The 21875-nt window shown below is 36.9% G+C and overlaps 2 protein-coding genes across 5 annotated transcripts; one reads left to right on the plus strand and one right to left on the minus strand.

The window, feature by feature from the left end:
* Positions 1 to 887: 887 nt before the first annotated feature.
* LOC140035064 (structural maintenance of chromosomes protein 3-like) lies at positions 888 to 16524 on the minus strand. 4 transcript variants are annotated; one of them, XM_072074537.1, is made up of 30 exons: positions 16201 to 16524; positions 16026 to 16084; positions 15860 to 15935; positions 15733 to 15771; positions 15547 to 15614; positions 15358 to 15429; positions 14230 to 14309; positions 14008 to 14086; positions 13787 to 13904; positions 13539 to 13714; positions 12627 to 12872; positions 12421 to 12542; positions 11853 to 11997; positions 10712 to 10884; positions 10530 to 10629; positions 9822 to 9958; positions 9499 to 9700; positions 6938 to 7025; positions 6704 to 6854; positions 6148 to 6298; positions 5862 to 6053; positions 5589 to 5772; positions 5442 to 5512; positions 5218 to 5369; positions 4489 to 4657; positions 4247 to 4393; positions 3434 to 3529; positions 2964 to 3138; positions 1350 to 1541; positions 888 to 1104 (listed from the first exon to the last, which is right to left on the minus strand). In XM_072074537.1, exons 2-29 carry the CDS (start codon positions 16038 to 16040, stop codon positions 1351 to 1353), a joined length of 3615 nt encoding a protein of 1204 aa, XP_071930638.1. In that variant the 5' UTR covers positions 16041 to 16084; positions 16201 to 16524; the 3' UTR covers positions 888 to 1104; position 1350. The 4 variants fall into 4 exon arrangements, with proteins under 4 accessions (XP_071930638.1, XP_071930653.1, XP_071930644.1 ...); XM_072074552.1 differs by lacking the exons at positions 15860 to 15935; positions 16026 to 16084; positions 16201 to 16524 and having other exon boundaries at positions 14230 to 14305; positions 15563 to 15614; XM_072074543.1 differs by lacking the exons at positions 15860 to 15935; positions 16026 to 16084; positions 16201 to 16524 and having other exon boundaries at positions 15563 to 15614.
* A 4146-nt stretch (positions 16525 to 20670) lies between these two features.
* LOC140005853 (uncharacterized) lies at positions 20671 to 21819 on the plus strand. Its single transcript, XM_072046981.1, has one exon. It carries the CDS (start codon positions 20671 to 20673, stop codon positions 21817 to 21819), a length of 1149 nt encoding a protein of 382 aa, XP_071903082.1.
* Positions 21820 to 21875: the final 56 nt, after the last annotated feature.

Genomic DNA, 21875 nt, shown 5'->3' on the forward strand with positions numbered 1-21875 from the left:
AAGAAGGGGGGGGGGGGGGGGGGGGGGAATCTAAATCACAGAAACTCAAGCCAACAATTTGGGATACCAACGTGGAGGCTGGACAATGGCACGGCAAGGAATTAGTGGTAACAATAATACTGCAGGTATATACTTCACCAATTATTTTGCAATCCAAATTTCATCTCAAAATTTCCAATTCTTTCGGCGGCACGAGGTGGTTTACAAAGAAAGCGTTGATAGTTCTGTTTTTTGTCAGAGAAAACATCTTCGATCATGCCATTGTTGTTGTTGGTGAACCTCCCTCCATTTGCTGAACCCCAGGCAACAATCACAACTTTGCCATTCCTGAACCAGGTTTATCTGCTGTCACCAACGTTTGTAGCCAGCATGTTCTAGCGTGCTGCTGTCGTCGGATCCAACAGGCCCCTTGTGATTGAGCCCTACCTTTCATCCATTGATGCTTTGGTTGCTGCCTGGAACAAAAGGCCAAGGTGTTGCTGATGTGCTTTTTGCAGATTATGGGTTCACTGAAAAGCTCTCTCGTACTTGGTTCAAGACCAGCTGCCAATGAACTATGGTGATAAGCATTATGATCCACTCTTCCCTTCTGGATATAGCCTCACAACTGAGCCAGTTCAAAGCTAGATAGTGCTAATTTTAGATCATATATTTAGATATTCTTGCGCGTTATTATTGTGGAGGGTCATATACTAAGAAGGTTAGCATCAATGTGCACATGCTGAAAGCCTGAAATGTTTACTCGACTCATTTTGTACCAGAGCTATCCTCCTTTTCCTTGTGTAGTAGCCACATGAGAAAAAGATATTATTGGCAACCTAAAATAATTAGGGCACCACTTTCGGATCTATTAAACCAGCTAAAAGAATGGTGATGAGATAAAAATCTATCCAGACAACAACAAAGCAATATACTAATCAAGTGCATTCAGATACAGTACCCCAAGCAGAGAAGAATTGGGACTTGGGAGTCAACATGTACATCAGCCGAATCCATACCATGCACTAAACTTGACTACGTAGAAGTTACAACAGCCCTATACTCCAAACCATCTACCAGGAACACTGCAACAGCAAAATCAATTCAACGCATCTACCAGGCCCACTGCACAAAGTAAAATAGAGTAACACGTAATGCTAATGGATCCAATCTTAAAACAAATTTTTACCCCTACAGAAGGGGGAAAAGGAGAAAAACCTATCACACAATTGCTTTTCTATCCTCGAAGTACGCAGACTTGAATACGCTCAACCATTTTGGTTAAAAGATAGAACAACCATTACTACAAACAAATCAATCCTATTTACGAGCAAACAAACAAAACAGATGCAAGGTTAGAAAAGGCTAACCTCACTCAGCATTATGAGATTGATCATGCTCAATAAAATCTAAAGCTTCATCCTTGGTCACAACATTAACACGACTAACTCTATTTTTGTGTGTCACACCATATATTTTGTCAGCAACTTTCACTAGCTCTGGACGGAACGTTGTGGTAATGAACTGCGTACTTGCCATGTCTGCCATACGCCTTACCATATCTATGGGAGTACAGGTTAAAGAATCACCAGAGCAGGCTTAGAAGGAAGAATAAGGCAGAAAAGAATGATAACTATGCATTTATAATGATGCTTTTTGTAGTAGAATTGCCTTTGTAACTGAGAAGTTCCAAAACATAACATTATGTGCAGAACATTGAAAGTATCTACTTAATACGAGACATAGTTTATTGTGCAATAGATGCAGTGTGCTCGAGTCAAATGCAGGGTACCCCTGATGCAAATCAAAGGTAAGATTCAACAGAATTCCTAGAACTATCATGTCAAGTACAATGTGTATCACATGTCTAAACACTGCTGCAATACTTCCTTAACAGAAACAAGAGCCTATCAGTGAATAAAACGAATCACCACCACCACAAGCATTTTATGTCACATAGAATACTTCCAATATGCATGCTTTCCAGATGGTGCAATATCCTCCAAGTAAAACTTGGTTGTTTTTCTTCTTCTTCTTCTTTTTTTTTTTTAAAATAACTCTGAAGCAGTAGCACAATAGTTTGAAAGATGTGAATAAAATAAAGATGAATAGACATGCAAATTCATTTTCCTGCAAACCCAAAAATTCATGGGGACCAGGATTCCTGAGGGTGAACAGTCTGATCTGAAAAAGTCATATAAAAGGGGAGTCATGAAGAATCTACAAACAACAGAAAACACTGACCAGAATTTTACAGAGAGCTTACACACTTGGTTTATGAGAGTCTCACTTAGGAGAAATGATGTTATTACCCAGAGAAGCATTATAGAAGAACTCAAATATACTTTTAACATGTGATGTCCTAACATGTCCAAGCAGAGAAATACTAAAAAAGAAAAAAAATCAACCAGGTGAGCAAATTTAGGAAAAGTTCACCAAAACATGCATCCATAATAAAAAATTTTCAAGTGTTCAAAAGAATGCTCTGAGAAATTAAATAGGTACCATGAATGCAAATAACAAACCTGACAATTTTTAAAAGGACAACATGAAAAATTAGAGAGAGTTTCATCAAAATAGTTCCTAGTAATCAAATTGATTAGGAAAGGAAACTTGCTGCAAATAAAAAATAAAACAGGAGAACGCTGCCCAAACATCTACCTTAAGACATTCTACCAATTCTTCCTTCTTTAAGTCATTCTATCCCTCAAAAAAGAATATGATCAGCTGTTCAACATTAACATAACCATTCTTTATGGAATAACAACTTCAATTTTTTGGTTATACACACTCTTTGAAGCAAGCAATGCATGAATTCAGTTGTAACATGCACTCGATTCAGAACCCCCACCCCCATCCCCAAATTTAAAGTAAATCAAAAAACCAGTAAAACGTCCATAAAGAAGAAAATGTCTACACTAAACAAGAAAATGGACACAAAATCCAATGCAGGATTGCACCAAATGGATTAAACTGTAGGATACTTCCAACAGCTGTTCTGTACTGAGGATCCAGTGCAGCATCTATCTCATCAAAGAGATAAAACGGGGCAGGATCACATCGTTGTATAGCAAATATAAGTGCTAGTGCAACCACAGTTTTTTGACCACCGGATAACTGTTTCATCGACTGCGTCTCCCCAATCCCAGTGAAGGAAACCTGCCACCATTATTGTAGACAGTAACAAACAATCACCAACAACTTTTGCAACCCCACTTTCTGTGGGTGCTTACCGAAAGTCAAACAATTTCGTTCAGACAAATCAGCAACTAAGCTATGGTGATACCTTTCCTGCAGGTGTTATGTAAGTGTATAATCTCATAAAACTGTTGCTATAATTCATTTAAGGATGTTTTGATAGATATATCTAAACTATTATTGACCTAGTTTAGTAGCTTTAAAATCCAGGGGGAGGGGGGGGCCAAAAAAAGGAAGCAAAAGCTGAAGTAGAAACCTTGACTTTAACGCCTGTATATTTCTCAACTCTTCCCTCCATATCAGCTGCACGAGGGCCATCCTCATCATTGTCGTTATCATCTTCATCTCCATCCTGTAAATGCAATTTAAGAAAGATCCATAGATGCTTTGTAACCCTTTAACCCAAAAAATTAGATAAAGCAGATCAGTTAATAGCACCTCTAAAAAAATCTCCTAATCGCTTGTTGAGTAAAATCATTCTTCCATGAAAGGAGAGGAATCAAATAAACCGAACTTGCAAAGAAAGGAAGGGGTCCCAAATGGTATGCAGTAAAAGGGGAACAGAATATCAAATGAGCAAGGAACATTTGATATTAAGACTGTGTCCAGATGAAGAAAAAAATATTTTGTTGGGAAATAATCTAGATGAGCAAAAGATACATATTAATTTGAGAACAGGTATTTAGATAACCAATTGGCAATTCATTTGTATTATATGCTACATGTATTTATTACTTGCACAACTATCTCTACAAGTCTTTGTAGATAATAAAAAAATAAAGCAAGTAATCTAGTTGCTAACAGGCTGATAACATGAAAAGAATAGTGGAAAAATTCTGGATACAAAAAGTGTGGTAGTAATTATACAAGTACGGATTAGAGAATCTTCTAAAGGAGAGAAAATGAGGTCCAAAGGTTGAAAAAGACCGTTAATGGAAGCTATTTAAGTGCGTGCATATTGGTGATCATATGATATATTCCTGGGCCAAGGAAAACCACAAAAATTTTTTGCAGGCAAAAAGTTCGGGTAATTGCAAGTGCTAAGCCAAAAGCATTCAATCAAACCTACCTTCTTCTTCATCATGATCAAAAATCCACGGCCTCCTTGGACAAGTTCAGAAAACACTTCTCGGAAATGTTTTGCCACGCCTTTAAAGGTCCGCTCAATTGATTCATCCTTTCTCATGTCCAGAGCAGTTATAAGTTCTTTAATTTTCTGCAGGAGTCAAATAGAAATAAATCTAAATGAATATCTGCCATCCGAAGCATCGTCAAAGTTGGTCAAACAGAATTGATATGAAACCATAGTACCTCATCCCCAGCATCCAATTCAGCTTGCCGCTTTTGGAGCTCTTCTCGTTGCTCTGTGAAATTTACATATTGGTCAAGTGCTTTTTTGTTCACATGGCTGAACTGTTGCAGTTGCTCATTACAACTGTGAAGCATCTTATACAATTCCTTTATGTTCTTCCTTTTATACCTACAATATGCACGGACCAGAAAAAAGAAAACAACTCAACAACTAAACAAAGCTAGCAGATATGGTTCTACCCAGTGCATCATTGCTCTTAGTTTTTCTTTTTTCAATGAAAATCAACCAACTTGTTTCCCCAAAAAATTCAGGACACAATAAATCTTACAATAAGCATAAGATCACTCAAAGATAAATCAAGTGGTAGCTGGTGAGATACAGGAATTGAGCAGGGGATCTTATTATCGCATCTCACAAATGAGGAATTTAGCTAACTAGAACAAAACCAAGATCAGCTGTTAATGTAGTGATTCCTTTGCTGTGGAGGAAAGTGTCCAATCAGCTGAACTATAACAAAATACGCCAAATTAATGCTTTTAAATCTTCTGGATGAATTCTCTCCATGGCTAAAATACAGAAGTATATTAGTGTAGATGATACAAAGAAACTATCCTACCCATGATGTCATCATTAGCCAACAGTAAAACAGAGTACATAGCACTTCTAAATCACAAGTTGCTAAACACCACACAAGGGATAAAAAAAAAGAAAAAAAAAAGGGAAAATACCTCTCAAAAGCATCTGAAGACAAAGGACCCAATTCACGGATTTTCTTTGAGTATTCTTCTTGTTTGGCAATATAAGTATTTCTTTTACTTAATAGTTGTTCTAGTTCTTTAGCTTCATCTTGAAGGGTGCTCTGATATTTATCTTCGAGAGCCTACAAAAACAATTTATCCTATTAGTTTTAGACAAAATGACAAGAAATGAAACATGGGGATTAGTAAATTACCTTTATGCTATCTTTTTCATCTTTAATGTCCTTGATTTTCTTGTTTCGTTCATTGATACTTTGAGAAACTCCTAAAAGTTAACATGTGTCAGATATGACAAGACTAGAATACTGTGATCAAAGTTTCAAGATAACTTTAGAACTCACTTTTTTGCTGTTGTGTTAAATTTTCAACTAGTATACTGGCCTCCACTAGTTCCTGCCTCTTCATTTCAGCCTCATTATGCAACATATCAGCCTCGGCAGACAATTTTACAGCCTCCAACTCTTGTTTCCGCCTCACCAGGTTTGTAGAGAGATTCATCTCAAGCTCAGCTTTTCTAGTTTCCGTCTATCAATGCAGCACATAATAGTATGAGAAAATAAATACAGAAGCAGTTGTATTTAATTATCGTGCAGCTATAATATCAAGTAGAAAACCTCTATGCGATTGGATCTACAGGCTATAAGCTTTTCCTTCAGACTTGTTATTTCAGGGTTCAGCCTAGACAGGGAATCTTTCTCCTCTGGTGTCAAGTGATCAACAAGTTCAGTTCCCATCTCATCTTGCTTCACAGCAATACTGCCCCTAAGTTGATCTATTTGAGTCAAAATATTTGAAAGTAGCTTCTCCTGCAAAATGGACTCAGAATCACAGCAGTCAGAAGACATCAGCATTGTAGGGGAATGGTTGAAGTAAATTTCAGGTTGTTGACGCTTGACGCACCTTCTTCTCGAGAGATTTCAAAATGGATTGTTTCTGTTTATCAACAATACCAATATCCTGCCTCAGCTGTTCTAATTCAGATTTATCATGAGCAACCTTGGCATCATTTTTCTGCTGCTCAGAAACAAGTTCATTAATTTTCTGGTCAATCTGTAAGAAAGGTTCAGTGAAAACTAAAGTTCCAACATTCACAACTCAACAATAGAAAGCCATGCTCTATTTTGTGAACATTAACAACTCACAGAATAATTAAATTTAGCCTGAGTATAATCAGTAGGGTAAACTTATTAAAACTTACACTATGAAATCAAGCTTTGTATATTCACAACACTACAGCAACATAAGCCACAATGTATCAGATTTCTCTTTTTCACAATTTTTAGAACTAAAGCAGTGTACTTACTGACACATTTTTGCAGCAATCTAAACATTCTTTAGAGGTTATCATGAGGATGAGAACATGCAACTGTCACAGAAAGGATGAAATGACTAAGTATCAAAAGAGAAGTTAATGAAGCAAACAGAATAATAATTTAATAGAAGTCAATCAAGGATATCTTGAAGTTTAAATTTTAAGCCTTCCAGTTCTTCCTGCTTCAGTGTAATAGAGAATGCATTCTGTCTGATGGTATTCATGAACTTCAGTTTTGAGCGTCTATAGTCATAATATCCACCAGTCATGCCGCCTTTTTTGCTAACTTGATCACCTACGACGAGGAGGGTAAAGTTATCAGGCAACAGACTGGCAGGCTACAGTAGTGTAAAACAACAAAGTAAGATTGATTAAAACCTTCCAGAGTAATACAGTCCAGGCCATCAGTGCGGGCAACCCTTGTGGCGACGTCTAGATCTCGGCAAATTACGGTCCTTGCAAACACCTTCAGAAGCAAATACATATGTGGTTACAATGGACATTTCCACAACACATAAAGGACGTACTGTTAAGCAGGAAACAAGACTCAGATCTGGGACTCTGCCCCACGGCACACTTTTTGAATACTAAGATGGGGAAATACCACGATCATGACCAACTTAAAAATCAATTCTAGGAGGACCTCCAAGCTACCCAACTGACTGTCTATTTCCATTTTCAGATATGTTCGTCATTGCATAAGAAGATAAGTACTTGTTTCTGTTTTGGTAACCCTAAGTAAAGTTGTTCCCTTCTCCAAAAATAAATAAAAATATTTTAAAAAAAAGTTTAGCCATCAAACTATTTCAATACCAAATGACTGTGTATTTGAAAGTGCAAATTTAATGTCATTCTGTTGGTTTTACAAATTAAACCCCCTTTTAGTGTATCACCTTTAGGCATATTTAGTTCAATGTATAAATAACATTACCAAAATGTTTTTCTTTTGCATTCTATGCTGCCTTTCCCAACCATTCCGATTGACCATGAGCTCCTCTTCCAATACTCTCCCTGAAAAAGAGGACCAGCATCCCTCCCAGAACCACATGATTAATTTTAAGATAAGAAAATAAAGGGAGGGACCTCAGCCTTTAAATTTGGTACCAAAATATAAGTGGTGGCATGCATTAGTTAGTAGAAGCTAATTAAAAACTGTACTTAGAGACCTTTTAACTATATCCTCTTGTAAGCTTGAGCATTCTTAGGAGCCATGGAAGGTTTCTCTAAACTCATTTGGAGTTCAGCCAAAAGTGCAAGCCCTCGTAGTGTCATCTAGGTTTCTATTTGTCATTTTTGGAATGACATTTACTTAAAAATCATTGTAATTATTGTTTTGGTAGAGTAGATTTCCCTTCAATGTGCATAGGAAATGATGGCATGGCGAAGATAGTCTGAGAGGCCACCAAATGTGGTGTGTAAGCTTAGGTGGTTCTTTAGGAAATGGTTGCTGAAAACTAGGCCAGACAAAGAACACTTTGACAGAGACTAATTGCAAGATGGAGGTCTGAAAGTCATTCCTGGTGTCTGGCCATTAATTGCCACTGTAAAGGTGCTGTAAAGGTGGTGGTTTCATACTTAAGCTTGGTAATTAAGTAAAAATGAGGAAAGAAAATGAAAAGTGGAACACAAATACCCCCACATTTCACGCTAAAAATTAAAATATATATATGAAATAAGAAAACGATAGAACTGAATTTGATGGCCAAATTAGGTCATCAAAAGATTTAGTGGCAGGTTAAATACTTTGTCCTCTTGTTTCTGGGGTTTGCTCAAGCTTGAAGTTGGTAGAATTAGGACATCAATATTCTGTCAATAAAAAGATTAGGATCTCAAAGGCCACCCTCAAAAAAAAAAGGTCGGAAACAACATTTAGTTTTAATTACAGTATCCAAAAATTTTACTTCAACTCGATAATAGAAGTTTACACTTCCCATGAAAGACGCGCAAGTCCAAAATGACACATGTAATCATGACCTGATAACACAATAAATCTGAGAAGAAAAGGAGTAGGAAACCTTAGAATCCAATCCTATAAATATTTAGGCATCACAAATAAGGCAAGATTGCATCAAAGAACCTCAAAAAGTTAATAACTACTGGAAACTTTATTAGCTTAAAACTCTGCTTGTACTAATTCTAGGCTCCTACTCCTAACTAGATAGGCTTCATCTTTACTATAAGGCAAAGATTCCCTTACAAATACGAGCCCAAATCATTAAATGATAGGTTAACTCTAAGATGGGACGCCGACATAATACTTGACCTGCCATTTGTTCACTTTGGTCAATCCTATAGCCTTGAAGTTAAACAATCTTTCAAAATATCAGAAGTACATAAATGCGCTGAGCAAATAAATCTGTCATGTAACAAGTTCCAAAGGAAATTAGATGCATTCCTAATTAATAACTGCTGGTCTAAGCAATTAATATGTTCAAAATAATCACAGTACAGCTCAAATTTCAAAGAGGAGCAGATGTTTGACCCTAACAACTATCTTAAAGGTAAGTAAATCTCATTTAATGTATTACGCATCCATCTATCAAGTATACTCTGCAGCTTCTCGTCAGCAGTCATCAAATATTATATGTGCACCGCTAAAAGATTAAGTGAAGCCAGCATGAATCCACAGGAGCAAGGTCAAAATCAACATTGGACATGAAGACTGAATGTCAAATCCGTCACTCTTACAATGCTCTCAGATAGAGACAAGGGTTTTCAGCTAACTTAAAAAAGATTGAATAAGCAGATACAAAGTATCTTAAGAGATTGAATAAGCAGACAAGTGAGAAGCTAAATCAACATTTTACAGATGGAAGATCATTATAGCCAATCAGGAAGCACTTAAGTACCCTGGTCAGAACCCAGTTTAGTCATGGTAGCAAAGCTGATAGGAAAAAAAGATTCATAACAGGTCAAGGGAGGATTTCAGCAAATCTAACCTGAGCAAATGCCGGTGCATGATCCCTAGAGAATTTCAGTTTATTCAGGAGAGGTACAACATCAGAGCTCTGAGGGTAAGTAATATGGGGAGCTTTCACCCTGTTTAAAGGTATAAATGTAACCCGTCCACCTTTCCGTGCATTAAGATGTCTAATGATATGGGTTGATATATCGTCATTTTCAACCACCACATGAAATAAACTATACAAAGAAAGAATAGCAGTCAGACAATAGCAATAAAGAAGCTTAATCAATAAGATCAGCCATTCAATGTAACACGCACTGGTAAAAATAAAAATAAAAATAAAAATAAAAAGGTTACCTGTTTCCAGCTGTAACTTCGACAGCTGTGAAGAACTTTTCATCACATTCAACCAGCTCAACAATGGGCCCAAGTACCCCAGATATTTTATGTTCCCTGATTATTCCCCTAATAGAATTCAGACCCCTTCTTATATCCTGAGAAGTTCAGACAAAGATAAAAGGGAATCATGATGATATTCTAAACACAAAGATGAAAATAATTCTGATATTACTGATTTAAAGAGCAGTACACATAAAGATCTTTAAGCTTTATCACATCTTCTTAACCAGAAAAGGCAAAAAAAAAAGGAGCTTCATGGTCAGTCACTACCCAAATAGATATATTCACATTTGTGAGTTGAGATTTTATGAGCTAAATGATTTTGATAAAAGGTTTGAAACCAGAAAGTGTTGTTTCACTCTTTTCATAATTGTACCACACAAGCACATGATTCTCAGCAGCAGTTGTGCAATGTTAAAACTTGTATTTAAGAGAAAAATCACGTTTGGGAACCATGTGGGACCGACACTTTATGCATCTTGGTCCACATGGACCAAGTCCATGTAATTTTTCCCTACAGTAAAGGTTATAACAGAGACTACAATGTTATATCACTCCCCAACTCAGAACTAGCAATTCTTGGTGAAATGAATAACAGCGGGATCAGTTAGTGTCAATGATTTCTTAGTTCTGCAACAGAAATTTAAACATGATAGGAGTACTAACACCAGGGGTTGCATGATCTAGGCTTTTTTCTGCCTTCATAACTTCAGATTGAAGCCTTTCTATCTCAGAAGAAAGTTCACTTTCTTTTTCCCACAAAGACCTGAAAATCAAACCAACGCATCAATTTTAATCTGCAAAACTTTATCAACCATCTGATCCTAACAAGCAATCACAACTCGTACTTCCGCTCTGCATGCAACTTATCCCTCTCCGTTTTGTATCGGCTGCAAACTTCTCGATATCCCGACACAAGATTTTCTAATGCAGCTGCTTCATTTTTCCGACCAAGTACATAGGCATCCTGTTCCTCCAAATCTTTTCTAAGTTGATTGATTTCATCATTCAGTTTTCTCTCCTGAAAGAAAGCAAGCCAGCAGGGATCAGATGTAGACACCAATTAGGCAATTACCCTTGAAATTGGAACAGTAATGCAAAGAGCTAAAGAAAGAATGAAAACACACGAGAACATTTTCTCCATGAGATGGGGGAGTTGGGGTAGAGTCACACAAGGAAATGATAAATGCAAATGCAGCACATCAGTAAAAGAAAAGAGTTGTTGCAAAATAGTGTACTTCAGTTGCACATAACACAGCAGGGAAAAAGAGTTCAAATTTTATATTTATATAACAGGCGACGGTTAAACAAAATCCCAAGAGGTAGTGTGGTGTGGGTGGGTGTGTGTGTGTGAGAGAGAGAGGGGGGAGCATATCTTGCTCTCCTGAAGTAGCAATTGAGGCGCACACCCTGAGTGTCGTCAGAAAAAGGAAAGAAGGTAATTGATTTACAAAAGTATCTTTATTAACATCTAATGCAATCACAAATCACAATATTATCTTATGGGAGAGTAATAAAAATAGTAAGCTTTATATATAGTAAGTTGAGGCAAATAAAACCCAACATAAAACATCTGATAAGGATGTTCTGGAAGTTAAAGAAAATTTCCACTAATTGACTTGGTCCAATAGATCCAACTTTCTTGCTTCCAGTGCAGCTGATGATCATTGACTACTACTGCACAAGTTTTAGACCAAATGGAGACAACATAAGCTTGACATCTGAATGAAAAATCTTCAGCATCAATCCCCACAACACACTCTTCTATTTGTATGCACCAATACAAGAAGATCAAGGGAAGAAGGCCATGTGTCATGACGAAATGCACTTCCCTTGAGGCCATGTGCATCAGAAGGGAATTTTGTTTCATTACCCTTAAGGGCTACATCATCAGCGCCACACACCTTTCTTCCATTTCCCAACACCAGGAAATTACACTTCAGTGAACACACTATTCAACAGTATTCACTTATTAATAAAAACAGTCACCTGTGTTAAGTTTGAAGCAAGAACTCTCTCATACTCATCAATTTCCTTCTGAAGCCACTTGTCACGAGCAGCTTTGCTAGCAAACTGGGTCGCACGGCCTTGTTTTTGGTAAAGAATGCTAAGCTGCTTTTCACGTTCCATAATTCTGCAGACCATGGAACAAATATATCTATTAAAATGCAAAGATAATCACAACCATATCTATTGTGATACTACTCAAAAGTCACCCTGGAAAAAAGAAAAACCACAACAGCTAAAGTTCAGGTGGGGAAAAAGATTCTTCTGTAGTTGCCCCATAGTAGCTTCAGGATTTTCTGAAATAGCAAAAGCCCAGAAAACTGAAAAAGTGCCATCTTAATATCTTTCCCTTTCTACTTGAAGTATGACTTGTAAACAGGAAAAAGTATCACCACAGCCTTTCCTATTTTATTAGAATCAAGAAACAATGAAAATTTAGTTTGGTACGCTAAACAAATTTAAGTAGGATCTTGTTAGTTGGACAAAAATAGCGTGCCAAGATCAGCATCTAATAGATCATAGAGTCTTTTGAAAAGAACCGTGATCATACCCTCTGGTTATTTCCTCCTCCTCTTTGACTTGGCCTTCGTACAGAGGCTTCATCTTGTTCAGCTCATTAGTAGATTCCTGAATTTCTTTCTCCAGAATTTCAAGCTGCTTAGCTGCATCCTCCTGAACTCCCAAGAGTTGAAAAAGATGAATAAATAAGCTAAATTCTAGACAGTTGTAGCATAGGACATTATCTAGTTTTGTTACCTTTGCCTTTATATTAGCAGATATTCTCTCTTGAAGATCATTGTCATCAAGCTCGAGTTTTGCACGCTTTTGGATGGCTTCTGTGCGTTGTTTGTCCATTGCTTCTTTCTCTTTACTTAAGATCTGAACTTCCTTTGTTAAATCTTTATACAGTCTGTCTAACTCCTTGGCCTTCTCATGGGCATCGGACAAACTGTTATGCAACTTAGTTGATGCTTCAGAACCCCGGTTACGAGCATCTTCTATCTGCCAAAAAGGTGAGTATCACAACATGAATCCACATGCAACAGAAAATTCATGGATAAGATGTTAGGATCCAGTAATTTGTAGCTCCAAGAAACCATGATTCCAGAACTAGGTTCCTGAGCAAAAAGTGCCACAAAAGACTATAGACCACTAAACTAATATAGCCACCTGTGGCCAAAAGCAGTGTAGACTCCAAAATAGGATACAAAACAAGTATAAAAATTATGAAAGTAGAATAAGAAGCAAAACAGAAACAAGAGAGATTCAAAAAAGAAAATGAGGAACTTTCTTTGTGTATTATAGACACTTCTCATTGTTATTTCGATTAATTTCATATAATGTGACAGTATACACACTAGAACCCTTGGATACGTGCCACTTGATCCCAATTTGAATTTGAACTTTATTTTTGGCACATTTGGCATGCATCCAAGGGTGCAACTGTATACACTGTCAATGTATACAAAATTAATCCTTATTATTTATGCATTAGAACTCTATATTAATATAGTATCAAAGTGCTCAGTTTGCAATTTGGCCCAAATCAAGAAGCACATGACCAGCGCAAGATAGCAATTAAAATTGAAAAGAAATGGAGGATGTATCGAAGATAGAATGCTAAGAATTTGCACCCAAGCTACTAAAATATCATGCAACAGAACAGACCTCCATCAGCTTCTGCCGGGCATCATGAAGTTCTTTGTCGAATATAGTGTACTCCAGAGATTTACGTTGCTTGTCCAGTTGCTGATATTTTCTCAATTCCTCTTTCTCTTCATCTAGTTCTCTCAATCTTTCGTCCAAGTATTGGACAACTTGAATAATTTGCCTTCTCTTATTACCTGATATGTGGGTAGAGGTTAGTGGTCAATAGAAAAAGATAATCAACACGCATGCAACTGAACAGAACTTGCCAGTTTCTTGCATGATTTTCAAACTTTCACGACGTCTCTCTTCATATACCCGTGTCCCACCAATTTCCTTCAGCAGATCAAGTCGTTCTGCATCTTTCATTAATGTCAATGACGCAATCTGCAGAAAAGTGCAGAAGCAAGAGCAGTATTTGTAAGATACACTCCAATATAACCAAAATCAAGAAAAGAAAATTTTATTCCTTATTGGAAAAGCATCATACTTTCCCCTGCTGCACGACATAGTAAGGATTAGATCGAGAGAATCCAGCACTTTCTAGCAAATTCATTACTTCTGTCTTTCTGAAAAAAAAGAGAGAGAAAAAAAAAATGAAAGAAACTATCTTTCTCATTTAACTTTACGACATCGTGCATATTAAAGAAAGTAGAAGGCCACCAACAAACTCTGTCAGATTTACGTATAAGTCAATCTAATGGTTACCCACGTGATATGTTTTGCATCCAAGAAGTATTCATCTTTCTTAAGGCCAATTGTTCTCCTCAACCGAACCTCCTCTTTATCTACCTGGTTGAATAAAGGAACTTTTAAATAGCAGCATCCAGAAGGGACATAGTGTTAGGTTGATTAACAGTTCACTATTTTACCAATAGAACGGGAAATGATAAAACAAACAAAAGTACAACACATAAGCGAAACAAAGAGAATTAGACGTGTTTTGCTAGAATGTTTCAGAATTTAAGTACAATAATTGCAATTAAATGTTAAAATTGGGGATATCTTCAATCAATTTCCTGTTAGTCTTTGTAAATGCACAAAACTAAGAAAATTCTGATTTAACCAGTTTTTCTCTTATCATCTACGATTCTATACGCAGCAATATGAATTGGGCCTGCAGTAATAAGATTTTAACTTCATCATATTGTAGAGAAGAAAAATCATGTCTCTATACGCATTTGGTTGCCTGGCAAGAAACAATACTACTTTTTATTTTAAATTTAATGGGTAGATGATATGATTGTCCATTATTCGGTCCTGGGAGTCTATACTTCCTTGGCTATTATTTAAGGAATTGTCGGCAAACAACAGTAGACAGTGATACTGCCCTTCATTTGGTTGACAATCAATGATTATTTATCATTCCCGATAATTATTCTTCTGTTTGGGTTTTAGAGAAAGTCAATAACTCATAAAGGGATGTTTCATCGCCATTTCTGTTCAAGTTACATCGAGCACAATATGTAATTCAATCGTCTGAGCATTCTCATAAATATGATTGTGACAGTTGCAATCGATGTACATAATGGAGCTCATTATAATTTTTTTTTTAATTCACAAGCAAACCAATGTGGCATATCAACTCATATGTAATACAGATTCAAACTCCGTTAATAAGTTATATCATCTTGATACCGTTAAACTATTTTCTGCTCAAGCACCTTCTCATCAGTAAACTCGAACATACTATGAAAACTTTACGGGAACTACTCCAGAAAAATGAAACAGTCAACAATTAGGTATCAATTCATTTAGCACAAAGCAAGCACCATAGCCCTACAGCTCCAAGAAAACACGACTGTACAAGGAACACAAAAAATGACCATCAACGTTTTACCGGAAAACGATTGTCAGAGTTGTCAAACACAATCTCCACAAAAGCAGATAACACCTGGTGTCCAGCTCCTTCCTATGAATTTCAAAAGGCAAAAATTACATTACACAAATAAAATCATATTAATTTGACCAGTATGCTAAGTTTCCCAAAACTCAACAATAAAACACGACAATTTAGCATAACACATACATGAAGCAAAGCTTGCCTTTCTTCTGACCGCAAGTTATGGAACAAATCGCTTATGACAAATCGAATGGCTGCAAATGCAAAATCAAATTGACGGATTAACAGAAGGAATCAATCACTTAAGCTCAATTTAGCATGAAAACGAAGCTTTATAATCAACAAATATATGAAACTACTCCAGCTACCTACCGTGGAAAAAATTAGACTTGCCAGAGCCATTAGCACCAACTGCAGACAAATTTAGCTTAATTAACTAAGTAAATAGTTGTTCAAAAAAAGTATCCGCTCGGAGGAATGCTCTAAGAAAATAAATTACCAACGCAGTTAACTTTCGGACTGAAGGGCTCAGTAGCAATTTGCTCACGGTAACTCTTAAACCCTTCGATTACAACCTAAAAACGACAAAATTAATCCAATTAATTCACCAATTCACTAAATCAAACTAACAAACCGCCCAAAAAAGTTCAAAAGAACTTAATTACCTGCTTTATATACATGATGACGACTCTTTCTCACAAAAGTCCACAACTAGAAATTTCTTCTGCAGAAATATTCAGCCAAGATTAAATTACGACAGTAGAACTTGGATATACAGCTTGAAAGACTAAAAAAATTAACAAAAAAAAGAAGAAAAAAAAGGAAAGGAAGAATTATTACCTTTACTGACTTCGAAGTAGAACCCTAGCTCTGCTGTGAGACTGAGTGCAAATTTTTGTTATTATTTTCTTTTTTTTTCTTTTTTGGGAAGTGAAGAGGAATTTGAAGAAGAAGAAGGAAGAAGTTGGAAGGAATTTGACAAAATGAAGACTAAATTAAGGGGGTGCCATTTTTCCGCTGGAGAGAAATCGAAAAAAAAATGGCGGAATTTGAGAGAAGAGAGAGGGAGGAAGAAAGGGGAAATTGGAGGGAATAAATATTTGGGAGCGAAGTATTAAAAGCTTACATGATAAGTTTCTTTTTCATTTTCCGAAGCAAAATTAGTACTAATAATTAACTAGCTGAAGATTAGACTGCGGTTTATAATTATATCTTTCGGCTTAGGCTGACTAATAGCCTAATATCAAGTATTTAGGGCTATTATCACTTTAACCTCTAATATTTAGTGCTACTATCAGTTTCTCCCTTAATTTTATCTTTTTCATACTTTTTCCCCCTCAACTTTGACCAACGTCAGACTCCTTTTTTCAAGTTTTTGTCTTAAGAAATTGATTGAACTCATAAACCAAAAGAGCTTTATTTGTAATCAAACAACCAAGAACAAACTGCAAATTGGCACTGAGAAGTTTGAAATGACAAGTTTAGTTACGCTTTAATTATGGTAACATATGGGATTGTTGAAATTTTTGTTTTAATTTCAACATATTTTGAAATTAGAAATTTATAAGAAAAAAAATTAGTAGAGAAGAAATGTATGCCAGCTTATGTGAATGTTCAATAATCATAAATGGGGCATATGTGATGTAATGCTGAAAATTTTTCATCACCCCAAATTATGTCTTGAAATGACTTCTCACGCCATATGTAATGAATTTTTTTACATGCAATGACTTCTGTCTTGAAATGTCTTGAAAATGTTTTACATGCAATGACTTCTCACGCCATCTAGTACGTTTGGAATTTAGTTGTATTTCTGGAGAAACTCAATTTTGGTAACAACCATCTTGTAGGAAAAATCAAATTTCGTGATGTTTTTGAATTTACAAGCTTGGCATTTCTCAACCTGTTGGTCAAATCATGCCAAAGGTTTTTCTTTGGTTTTCCATAACGAAATTCAAGAGTTCTTTGATTATTTTAGCAGTGATTCTCCATTTACATCCCTTAATGACTTGAATCGTGATATTTCAGTTATGAGTGAAACGTCTTATCAACTAGATTATACCTCATTGTCAGCCAAGAATTCCAATTTCTTGACTTCATTAGTCGAGCTTGATCTTCAAATTACCGATTTCATTGGTAAGTTTCCAAGTTATATTCTTTCCACACCTAATTTTAGAAAACCCATAGTTGAAAACAACGTGGAACTCCTTGATACTTCATCAATAATGTTTACTTGGAGCAGCTTTAGTTTCCTTGGGAACTTGGATCTCTCTTACACGATTACTTAGATGACCATTCTGATTAGATTGGCCATGCAAAGTCCTTGAATCAACCAGATTCCAAAACAGACTTGCATTTTACCAAATTTACTAGCACTGATCCATCAACAATTTCAAATCTTGAGCTAGCTTAATTCCTTAGATATTTCATCTAACAATTTTCACGGTGACATTCACCTTCAAAAGCTAACTTATATACAACATAGAGAACACAGATTCTTGGTTGATTTCTGTCCACTGGCTGCAGCAAAAATCACATTCTGAATTTCCACTCATATTTGGGCACTCTGCCCTTGATAACATATGGCCACAAAAGTTGAAAGATTATGACTTTGTCGAAGATATTTTCTGGAACCCATATTTGTACCTCTAGCTTCCAAATCCTCCCCTTTTTCGAGATGCCAACCGTCTCGGATGTTTGGGGCAAACTAAACAAAAATACGCATGCTCTCCTTGAGTTAAGGAATTCCAAGGTCTTGCCAAATTATTGAGTGTAATTTTGTGTTACTTAATCACAAAAAAATGATCTTTTTGCCTTCTAATCACAAAGGTGATGTTTTGTGATGGTTGGTATATGTGTGATGAGAATAGAAGTAGTATTTTATTTTTGTAAGTTTGAAACCTTGTGCCTATCGATATTAATCTAACAAGACTATACATCAAATGATCAAAATAATTACCATAATTTTCTTTTGCTGATACTTAAGTAATACATCTTAATTAGGAAGGTGACTCAATTCTGTCCTCAGAAAGAAAAGAAATTCACTGCAATGGATTTCCAGCTTCAGTTTTTTTTTTTTTTTTAATTTCATGTTTACATTTTTGTTATCATTGTAGAAACCTCTGCTGAGCTCTGTAAATTAAAGTTTGTTAGAAAATTAGAACAAGCTAGTTTTTATTAGTTATTTTAGTCGAGCAAGTAATGAACTGTCTATCTTATTTTAACAGGTACTGTAGTTTAATTGGATTGTTCAATTCGATCTCTTGATAGCGAGTCACTTGGTCTCAGAAGTTTGTGTTAAATACACTTTGCGCTTTTCAAATATATCCAAATTTTCACTTCAAAAGTGCAGAATGTGTAGCTAAGAAAAGCTTGAGAATAACTTAACTCTCTTACTGAGAGCTTTCTCTCTCTAGCTGAGAGCTTTCCCTCCTCTGTGTAGGAGATTGAAAATTCAAAGAAAAGTGCCCGCCCAAAATACATCTGCATCCAACTCATGATACGTAAGGTGCTGGATTCTACACAATACCACTGCTGAGCAAGGAATCAAGAACCAGAACTTGAACAACATCTCTGTAGTAGATAGAGAAACTGGGAGGTCGTGAAGGAGCTTCTAGATTGACAGGTTTCACTGACTTTATCTGCTCTCTTATGTCTTTTATGTCATTTGCATCTGCATATATATAAGTAGGTGTCTTTCTGGTAGTCTTGCCTACCTGGTAGTGCACTTACCTAGGGAAGTTAGTAGTCGGATCTCCTTTTCCCTCTGTTTTAGTCAGGCTCTAGCATTTGCTTTTCTGTATAAGTAGGGGTATCCCACTAAGATCTCCAGTGCACCATGGCTGATGAACTGGAGGAAGTTTTAAAGAAGTTTGCTTTATCTAAACTAGAGCAGAACGGAACTTGGCTGGACATGGATGATATCAATCCGGGGATAACTGAGTGCGAAAACAGCATTATTGGGAAGATTAGAGAAGAAAAAGTTGCAAATTTTACCGGTGTTAAGAATTTCGTGACAGCAGCTTGGGGTTACCCGAAAAATCTGGAGGTAGCGGAGTTAGGTCCTAATTTATTTCAGTTCACCATACCAGATGAGGAGAACAGACTGAGAATTCTGAATGGTGGACCATGGCTGATAGACAGTCAGATTCTAGTACTACATAGATGGGAGGCTGGGATTGAGGAAAATTCTGAGGCATTTAGGTACGCCCCTCTTTGGGTGCAAGTATGGAACTTACCAATCCACTGGATCTCGAAAGAGGCAGGAAAAAAGATAGGGAAAGTGTTTAAAGAGGTGAAGGAAGTGTTAGTCTCCCATACAGGAGGGAAGGAAGGGAAACATTTGAAGATGTTAGTGTGGGCAGATATGACCCAACCGTTGCTACGTGGAACAGCAGTTAAGTTGAATGGGGTAGTAAAATGGATTAACTTTAAATACGAAAGAGTACCTGATTTCTGCTATAAGTGTGGAATTGTTGGACACAGTGAGAAGAAGTGCAAGAATGTAGTGAACATTAAAAAGGGACAGCAGGAGAACCAATATGGCCCCTGGCTACGAGCACAAAGTGGAAGAGGATCTCCACATAAGGAAGATGTGCACAGCTCATATAATCCGGACAGGCAGGTTTGGGGGTTTCAAGATGGGGAATGGATCAAGAGGAGCAATGGTAAAAAAGTAGATCAGGTGGCCAATGCTAATAGGACTGAGGGTGCGAAGAGCTTGGATATGACCAGGAAGGTATGCCCAGTAGGGGATCGGAAAGAGGGGCAGGAAAACAGGATTCAGGAACCATTTGAGGAGGATGAGGTGATCCTGGATGCTCAGGAGACAGGCTTCAATAATATAGAAACTGAAAGGATTAATAATGAGAGCACCCTCGAGTATGTCTCAACTGAGTGTGAGTTAGAGAGTATGGTGCAAGTAGCAAGGCCTATGGTAGCATTTGGTGAATCTAGTACCAGGAACCTGGTTAGGAGTTTGGAGGTAAGGGATGACAAATCTATGGACATGCTGCTGGATGAGGAAATACACAGCCAGGACAAGGAAAATGGTGTAAAAAGGGTGAGGAAAGTAAGATTATGGAGTAAAAGAAGTGACAGTGATAGGCAACCTCTAAGTGATATTCAGAATAGGGAATCCAAGAAAGGAAGAAATGGTAAGAGGAAGCTGCATATAGTTGATGAGGAAATGCTGGATATGGAACAGAATGAGCAGATTGGAAAACGATACAAAGGGAACAATGAGATGGAACTTTCTGATCAGATACTGAGGGGGGAAGAGACCAGCCCATCTTGGTCTCTCAACCATCAATGAGAGCTCTGGTGTGGAACTGTCAAGGTGCTGGGAGCCCCTTGACAGTTCCCCATCTGAAGGAGGAAAATAGACTCCTCTCCCCTAGTATTATTTTCCTTTGTGAAACAAAAAACAGAAAGACTTATATGGAGAAAGTTAAGAGGATTTTGAACTTTGAAAATAGTTTTGTTATAGAGGCTATGAATAGGAGTGGTGGTATGGCACTCCTATGGAAGAATGAAGCCAACATTCTAGAAGTACAAGGTACGGCTTTTACAATTGAAGTGAAAGTGGAGGATAAAGAGAAAAAGGAGTGTTGGTGGTTGATTGGAATCTATGCAAGCTGTGATAGCCAAATGAGAAGAGGTCAATGGGAGGTACTGAATAGGAGGAAAGTTGGATGGGGGGATAAATGGATTATAATAGGCGATCTCAATGATATCATCTCAAATGACGAAAAGTGGGGTGGAAGGAGGAGGGACTATAGGAGTTTTCAGGATTTTCAGGAGTTCATAAATGAGAACCAGCTTTTGGATGTTAGGTTTTTGGGAAAGCCTTGGACGTGGAGTAACAACTGGTATGGGAGTGGAGAAATTAAACAGCGACTGGATAGAGGCCTTTGTACCTTAAAATGGTCGCAGTGCTATGAGGACGCTAAGTGTCTACACATTGAATCGATTGCTTCTGACCATAGTATGTTGTTACTTGAAACAGAGAAGGAAAGGAAGAGATGGAAAAAAAGATTCCAGTTTGATAAGAGATGGCTACAACATAAGGATATTGAGGATGTGGTAAAGAAGGCTTGGAGTGTCCAGTGCGAGGGAACTAGATGGTTCAAGATAAAGGAGAAAATCAAGAACTGCAGGTTGGCACTTCTTAAATGGAGTAGCAGTAAGAAAGGGAACTCTCTGGATAGAATTAAATGGTGCAAAGATCAGATTGAGGAAATTAAGGCATCAGAGGCTGAAAACAAAGGACCAAGGATTCAGGAATTGAAAGAACATTTGAAAGTAGCTTATGATAATGAAGAGGCCTATTGGAATCAGAAATCCAGATTGAGTTGGCTATTAGAGGGAGATAAAAACACCCAATTTTTTCATGCAACAGTCAAAGGACGAAGGAGCAGAAATAGAATTCAGAAGCTGAAGAAATCTAGTGGGGAGTGAACTTCTACTGATGAAGAGTTAGGCAAGGAAATTGCAGACTATTATAAAGAGTTGTT

The sequence above is a fragment of the Coffea arabica genome, chromosome 1c (genome assembly GCF_036785885.1).
Source record: "Coffea arabica cultivar ET-39 chromosome 1c, Coffea Arabica ET-39 HiFi, whole genome shotgun sequence".
In the NCBI taxonomy this organism is placed as follows: Eukaryota; Viridiplantae; Streptophyta; class Magnoliopsida; order Gentianales; family Rubiaceae; genus Coffea; species Coffea arabica.